The sequence below is a fragment of the Asparagus officinalis genome, chromosome 1 (assembly GCF_001876935.1).
Source record: "Asparagus officinalis chromosome 1, Aspof.V1, whole genome shotgun sequence".
Lineage (NCBI taxonomy): Eukaryota > Viridiplantae > Streptophyta > Magnoliopsida > Asparagales > Asparagaceae > Asparagus > Asparagus officinalis.
The window spans coordinates 128743057-128751302 of NC_033794.1; the positions used below are offsets into that span (position 1 = coordinate 128743057).

General features: G+C 37.9%; 1 protein-coding gene across 1 annotated transcript; it reads right to left on the bottom strand.

Annotated features, from left to right (window-relative positions):
* LOC109844607 (F-box/kelch-repeat protein SKIP11-like) lies at nucleotides 324-3132 on the bottom strand. Its single transcript, XM_020413750.1, has 2 exons — nucleotides 2983-3132; nucleotides 324-2006 (listed from the first exon to the last, which is right to left on the bottom strand). The coding sequence occupies exon 2, from the start codon at nucleotides 1921-1923 to the stop codon at nucleotides 625-627; it is 1299 nt and encodes a 432-aa protein (XP_020269339.1). The 5' UTR covers nucleotides 1924-2006; nucleotides 2983-3132; the 3' UTR covers nucleotides 324-624.

Here is an 8246-nt window from a genome sequence, read left to right on the forward strand (position 1 = left end):
CAAGGTTCAAGAGGCACGCTACAAAAAATTATAGAAGTTCATCTGGTGGAAATAAAAGGAAACAGAGTCATTTCAGACATGATTCGCAACCATGCACACCAACATTAGAGGTATTCAGATACATTGTCATAACCGCCTAAAGTAAATCAGGGCACAGGGCATATTAAGTACTAAGAAACATGTTAGGAATGAGTTAAGTTAAATGATGGAAATGACAAAGCCTTGTGCCACAAATATAATAACAACCAGATCACCTTCTTTCTTAAATCTTCTTTTTCTTTCTCAAAACAGCATCGAATTGATGATATGATTCATGGAACTAGTTGTGAAATTTTTCGATGTGATCTAAGAAAAGTTGGCTACATAAAATTATTAACCTGTTGGTGTACGACATGAACCAAATCCTCCGAAAACCCCCCTTGCTAACATTAATTGTGGCACATGATTAAATTCTTCAATCTCAAATTGAATGTTGGGGGTCATGAAAACCAAAAATAAAAACACAATGAACCCAAGGGTTACACAACTTGAACCGTGTTGTCCTTCTATTGAATCTTGAGTAAAGTCCAATTGATAATAGAGATTACCCAATTAGGCAGAATTAGCAAATCTGTCTGCAACAAATCAGCAGCCCATCACTGCACAGTTATAGACAAAGCTTCCTGAGTGCTTACTAGCAATCATATTCCACTCTGGCGGTCCGTCCCTTGGGACCCATGAGTGAAGCTCTATCATCCCCCCACCCGAAGCCCTCGGCCCTCCAATCACAACGAGTCGATCACCGCAAGCCCTAAATGCCAGTCCCCAGCCATTCATTGACACTGGTCTCTCTGGCAAATTTCCGAGAGTAACCCATGAATTATTTTCCTTGACATACTTCCTCACCTCCTTCTGCCCATAATCTGCAGCATAGAGTTCATTATTAACAACTGCAACTAGTGGCGGAGCACCACTAGCACCATTAAGCCCCAACGACATGTTAGGGATCACCCTCCAAGTTCCTCTCTCCAAATCAAACTCCTCCCCACACGTCAACAACTCATTCGGTCTCACCATTCCACCAATCACATAGAACTTCCCATCCATAAACACGCCCGAACACATTTTTCTCGCCTTGTTCATTCTAGGAAGTGTGGTCCAAGTTTGGGTCAGAGAATTGTATAATTCGGCTGAATCCAAAACAGCACCCTGAGAATCACTTCCACCTGCTATTATAGCCTTCTCACCAAGGCTAGCAGAACCAAACAAGCACCTAGGCAAGTTCATTACTACACCAGGAGACCAAGAATTATTGAGAATAGTGTATCTCATCACAATATGGGAGTTCACCCCCTTCCCAAAAACAAGTAGCTCGGTGCCCACAGCAAGAGACTCCTTGTCCGAGAACATGAAGCACTCGTTGTGTGGCATTCTTGGCAAGTTAATCCAACGACCACCATTAGGGTATGGATCATAAGCCTCCCACTCAAGAACATTGCAAGAGAAATAGACCCAATGCTCAGTGATCCCCATCATTCGACGAAGCCTATAGAGCTCACCAGAACGGATCAAGTCACGGAAACCACTGTTGAGAGAGGCAATCGAACCATAGTCTGATCTGGAGCATCGAACAAGGCAATTGATCGAGTTGTCCCGACCAATTGGATTGATGAGGGAATTGGTATCATTGTAGGATTCACCTTCATTTCCCTGGTGATTTGACCCGTTGAGATCAACGGAGTTTGAGAGATTTGCGAGTGACTTCTTCCTCCTCTTTTCTGAATCCTTGACAAATTCTTCTTGTAGGTCGGTTTCTATAGATAGAGCGCGCTTTGGTTTAGCGCATCTCTCGAGAAGACTGCAGGTCATGTAGATCCAATGGGATTCTTGCTCGCAGGCGCTAGGTAAGGCCCTGGATATCAAGCAAGCCTGGCCTTCTAGCATATCCTTGATGCCAAATGAATAGATATAAGAATTTAGAGTCACCAATCTCTTTGTAGTTTGTACCTCAAATTATTGTGCACAACCTGGATAAAAACAAGAAAGTCCTCTTTACTATCAGTGAATCCAAGCACGTTAAAAACTAGCTCCTATGGAGCATAACATTCTGATAAATTTACAGTAGCGAAGGGGATTTTGGAGAATTTTCATCAAGAAGCAAGAAAGCCAAGCATGCATCACACAAATTAAGAACAATAGGATGTGTTCAGTTAAGAGGATGTTAGTATGCAATCTGAATAGGAATAAAATAACAAATTCTTAAGGGAGAGTAGCGAAATCAATCGCAGAAGAAAAATGAGAAGCTCAGTTGTTTCAAGTACTCCACAATCTTGGTGAGGAGAAACTTTTAGTGGTACAAGGCAAGTACTCAACTTATAAAAGGCAAAAAAGTAATTAGGGGGATAAAGATTTCAAAGCCCCTAATCAAAACTGGAGATTTCTGAATAGAAATCTAAAGACCATCTCTCTATTTCAAACTGATGAATGCATTAAAAAAAGGAGTTTAAAAAAACGAACAGAAGAGAATTTCCCTTTGAATCAGCCATGCAAGCAATTTATTGCAAGAAATTAGCTGTTTCTCGATGAAATGAGATCTAAAGAGCTTCTTTCCTAATTAATCAGTAGATCATAGAGGACAAAGCTACAATCTTTTCGAGTATCTTAACAAACCCATCAATCAAAACTGTCAAATCGCCAACAAATTTGCAGAAAAAAAATCCAATACTTAATCGAATCCAATCGATCTAAGAAGTACCTGCAAAAAAATAAAAAAGATAAACAAAACCCAGAAATCGAAAAAATCGAACTAAAACCAAAGTCGTTCAAACAATTCAGAGAAAGCTCAGATCTTTTATCCTTTACCTCACATAGTCAGAAGCCCAAAACACCAAACCAAAACAAAATAAAAAAAACCAAGAAATCTAAGAAATTTAGAAAAATATCGCAAAATCTACGAAAATAGAAAGTGGGTCAGAGATCTAGGAGCAACAGATGGAAACTTACACTAAAGAGGAGGAGCTAAGGAGAGGATTAAGGATCTAAAAATCCCTCCTTTTTAATTGAAATTTCTCCCCCTTTTATCCCCAAAATACCCCTCTCTCCCCCCTAATTCATCCCTCTCTCCAGCTTCTTCTTCCTCCCTTTAGGTTTTGTTTTTGGGCAATCTGGAGCTTTTGGGTTCGGGCTGGCCCCTATATTTATCCCCCCTCTCTCTTCTCTTTTCTTCTGTTCAGATAGAGAATTTTGTTACTGCGTAATTTTATTATTTCTGAATTTTGGACCGGATGTTTAATGCTTGTCTTGTTGGGGGGGTTGGGAGCAATTTTGACGATCAGGTGCGTGACGGCCTAGTTAACTGGGAGTGATAAGTGATAACTGGGGGGCTGGGGCCTGGGGGGGCTTTAGTTTTACTTTATTGCCTTGTTTGCGGGTTTTACTCCTCGTGCTAATTTCCTCTATTTTGTGATTCCTACTTTAGAAAAATGTTGTTACTTAATACCAAGCATAAATTTTATATTTTATAGTGAGTTGTTTTATTCTCATTCACTCTTCAACTTATGTGAATTCGATCCCCAATGTGAATGTGGATTCTCATTTGAATTAGTGGATGAGAATGAATCATCTCAGTACCAAGCAAAAAAAACTTTTATTTAGTACCAAGTTCCTTTGTGTATTACTTGTGAACATCAAAAGGTAATTAAATTATCTATTGGTTCTTTTTTTGGAGGGGGTGTTGGTAGTTGCAATGAATCTTATACTCACCAATGACTTACGTAAAAACATTTCATAATTCATGACATTGACCAGAAACTTACCAAACGAGGGGGTACTAATTTTTAGCTGGATGTCTTAACATGAAAAGCTAATTAAATTATCTATTGGTTCTTTTTTTGGAGGGAGTGTTGCGTGTTGGTAGTTGCAATGAATCTTATACTCACCGGTGACTTACGTAAAAACATTTCATAATTCATGACATTGATCAGAAACTTATCAAACGAATTATGGATTCGATTGTAAAATTTTGATAATCCAAGTACCATAAGGTAAAACTTTAATTTGTTTCTCTTGCACACTAAATTAACCCTTTAATTAGGAAACACTAACAAGTGGCACTTCGACAATAACTAAGATTAGATTAATAGATCAAGGAGGGGGGCTTGTTCTCAAGTGGTAACATTATTTAATCAGGATCTCGCCATTAGCTTACATGTAAACCATATAAACTGCCAGGTTAATTAATTAAGTACTCAAAGTGCTTCTACCTAATTTTTTTGTGTAATTTTTGACTTGCGTCCAACTCCAAGCTTATCATAGCGATGAGACAATTGGACGGCTGTGATTGATGGACCCCTTCAACTCAGTATGGGTTGGTCCGTTGAATTTTAGGGAGGTAGGGTCGACCATTATTTCCCTTTATTAATAAATTGCAAAAATAATTGAATTAGTTTTCTCCTTTAACGTACATCCTCTCAAGCTTACCATTTATACCATCTAATCCCTCAAAATACCTATTGCGTGTATTTTGTTAAAGAAATATCAAGTTTGTATATCCAGTCGTCATCACTTGTACTCATCCAAATATTTATTGTGATATCCTAAATTATTATAATTTTCGTCAAGCATGGAAGCATCAATCAGAAGCACATATAGCTTCATTGAACTCCTTTTTTTTAAAAAAAAAATTTCACCTGCTTGCATTTTTATATCGGTTTTTCTATAGAGTGCCCTTGGGCACTCTATAAGAGAGGAGAGAGATAGAGAGAAATGAATGGAGAAAGGATCCCAATGCAAATCAGGGGGGGCCCCTCCTCATTCATTTCTCTCTCTCTCTCTCCTCTCTTATAGAGTGCCCAAGGGCACTCTATAGAAAAACCGTTTTTATATTAGCATGTTTAACCTTGCGATCCGCAATATGATCAAAATTTTTAAGTTTACTATTTATAATAAGACTAAACTTTGATTTATTTTATCTAAAATAAATTCTAAAACACTGCATCAATATTATAACTATATAAGTTGGAATGGCTTCAATGAATCAAGCCGCAATAACATGTTTTGTTCGTAGTATGATAACTAACTAAACATTTGCTCGTAGATGATGATATAAAATTTGGAGGTTTTTTTCTGGAGGATGTGTCTGAAAATAGAATTTCAAGAGTAAAGACATAAAAGACAACGTTGATGAGATCGATTATATAAGCAAGATACATTTATTTATTTAATAAATTGAGAATTTGTTGCAACTAATGACGGGATTGGGTGATGGACGAGTCCAAAAGAAATGACGGCCGAAACGTTAGAGTCGTTGCCGTTCCGTTTTGATTTGGACGGGCGTGGCAACGGGGGTTGACTTCCACTTTTGACTACCGGAGCTAACCCATAATTTTTTGACGAGTGGAAATTTTATCAAATATAATTCTATAAAATACAATGGTAAATTAAGCAAAGCCCCAAAGTTCTTTCAGCAGATTGCAAAAAAAACCCAAAATAACTTTGAAAATCACTCTAAATCCCCAATTAACTTTTGTATATTGTTGAAGCTCTTAATAATTTTTTGCGTTTTTTTCATATAACAACTATAAATTAGTACCTAAAAACAACTTAAAAAGGCAATTTAAATGTTATCGGAGATTTTGTGTAATTTACCCAAAAGATATCGGGGGTTTTCTGTAGAAATTATTCGGGATTTAGTGTCATTTTGATCTATCTGGGGTTCACTACAAAACGACGAAAGTTCTTGGGTGTTTAGTGTATTTTTCTAACAAAATACAAAATTGACAATATGTAGATGTAGAAGGTAAATAAGAATGAAAAATCAAACACGCAGTCTCAGCAGACACTTTTGAATTTTTTTTCTCAAAGGGCATGAAATGGAAGTTTCTCCACTTGAAACATTGGGAAGAACAAAAGCGAGAGCATATATCAGATGCGTGCATCTTAACCTAGCCTACACCCACGCTGAAAAATAAAATAATAATAATAATAATAATAATAAAAAGAGTGAGCACAAATTTATTCCTTTTCCATTACAACATACTAACGAATCAATTTGTGATCTAAATGCTTGCCCTTTTCTCAGGATTATTCTCATGATCACATCATAAAATGTTCTCGGTTGTAAAAGACCAGGACAACTATAATCATAAGTATCTATCTAATTAGGGTTAATTAAATCTTGAATGTCAAATTCTAGAGCATTCACGCGAAGATAGCAATGGAAAGCACCTGATACTCCAATAATACGGCATTTCGTGGGCACAAAACGAATATTTTTTTGTACGGTTTAAGATCATTTAACAACGTTAAGTTCCTTTTCTATTCTTTAATTTGCTAGGACTCAGATATTTTTATATACTTTTATTCTTTTAATGCAGGGCTGAACTTTAAAGAGAATATATAGGATACATATTTATAGGGGGGAAAAACCAGTGCAATATGAATAAATTCCTAATTGCTTTCGCAACTTGTAAGATTGATTTGCTATATGAAAAATTCCTCAAGGATCCAAAATATGGGACCAATAGAGGGGACAAGTGAGGTGTTCCCCTCCTATTAGATAATGAATTGGTCATCGTTAATGATGGCTGTTTGCGTCAAAAGTTGGTTTTGTCATGAAATTCATTATATCTTCAGTCGATTACAATAAATTCAAAAAGAGATAGCCTTTTTATAAGACTTCTTTTACACAACAAAATAAAAATTACAACTCTTGGGAAACAAACGCAGGATCGTTGTTTGGATCACTGCTTGCGTGGGATCTTTGCCTGTGCCGGGGGTGCGTTAGCCCGTGGACCACCAAATCACAGATTCTGATCGAATCGTGAGGGGTTTATGATTCTGACTTCGTTTATCGAAGTGAGAACTTGAAACGATATCTTATCAAGGTAAGATAGTCGTTCTTCTTGAAATCAAGTCAAAGCCTGAATATCAATGAGTTACAGAAGCTCGAGTACTCTGCCCTCTCTGCTCTGAAATCAGCCTCTGGATGCTCTCTCATCCGCCTCCTCAAAATGGCCTTCGGGGGGTATTTATAGCCCCTATGAACAGTTGGCGGAAAACAGGCTCGCGAGACAGCATTTGCTGTCTCGGCTGTCGAGACAGTGTTTGCTGTCTCGGCGGGCGAGACAGTGTTTGCTGTCTCGGCCCGTACAGTAAACGCTATCTCGGAAACAGTAACCGTCAGGCAGTTTTTGTTTTAACTGTCTTCCCACGTTTCAAACTCCGTTATTTTGGCAGTTATCCCCCTGATTCTCGCCCACGACGTTTCCCACGTTCTTGAACAGTTAGTGGTCACGTGTAGGGCAGTTACAAAGGCGGTTTTAACCATCTGAAAGCTGTCTCACGTGCGAGACAGTAAATTCTGTCTCGTATGGTGAGACAGTAAAGTCTGTCTCGCACGGCGAGACAGTAAAGGCTGTCTTTTCTTTGATTTTTTGGATGATCTTCTCTTCAGTTGTATTTGGATATCTTTCAGCATTTTTTGACGCCTACAACTACTCCAGCCTATACTTGTGTTCTTTTTGACATTTTGGATGACTTTCTTTTGAGCTGTGATTGGATATCTCTCAGCATTTTTTGACGTCTACAGATACCCCCTCCAAAGTATTCCAGACTCAATTTTTTATAGAGGAGTTCTGGGATGCTTTGGATAAGATAGGTATTACTTATGATCCTTTCCATGCTTGGTTGGGTAGATCGTATAGAAGAACCTGTAGATGGCTTCAACACTTGATCTCTTTGTCTCTCAGTCTATTCAGTGCTTTGTAGAATAGCTAAGATCCTTTCGGCATAGCGTTCATCGCTTGACCGTCGTCGAGATCTTGAATTGAAGCTGAAATTTGTACTTGTGAATTCAGCTTTTGTCATCAAATTGATACCGCATTGTTAATCACTGTATCAGTCTTCATAGGAACACAGTTTATACTCATGTATTTTTTTTTGGAGTTCTCGGAAAATAGTTTAACCTCATATACCCGTTGGGAGGTAGCCAGGTTATTCTTAAGAATATTTTGAGTGATATTCTCCAGAAACTTCCTGTTGATGGTAGGGAAACAGTTTAGACTCGTGTACCTATTGGAGTAATATGGAGAGATGAACCCGATGATGGAGAGGAAGAATTTTATATTCTATCTCCTGGTCTCTTGTTTGTTGGTAGAGATGAACCCGATGATGGAGAGGAAGAATTTTATATTCTATCTCCTGGTCTCTTTTTTGTTGGTAGAGATGAACCCGATGATGGAGAGGATGAATTTTATATTCTATCTCCT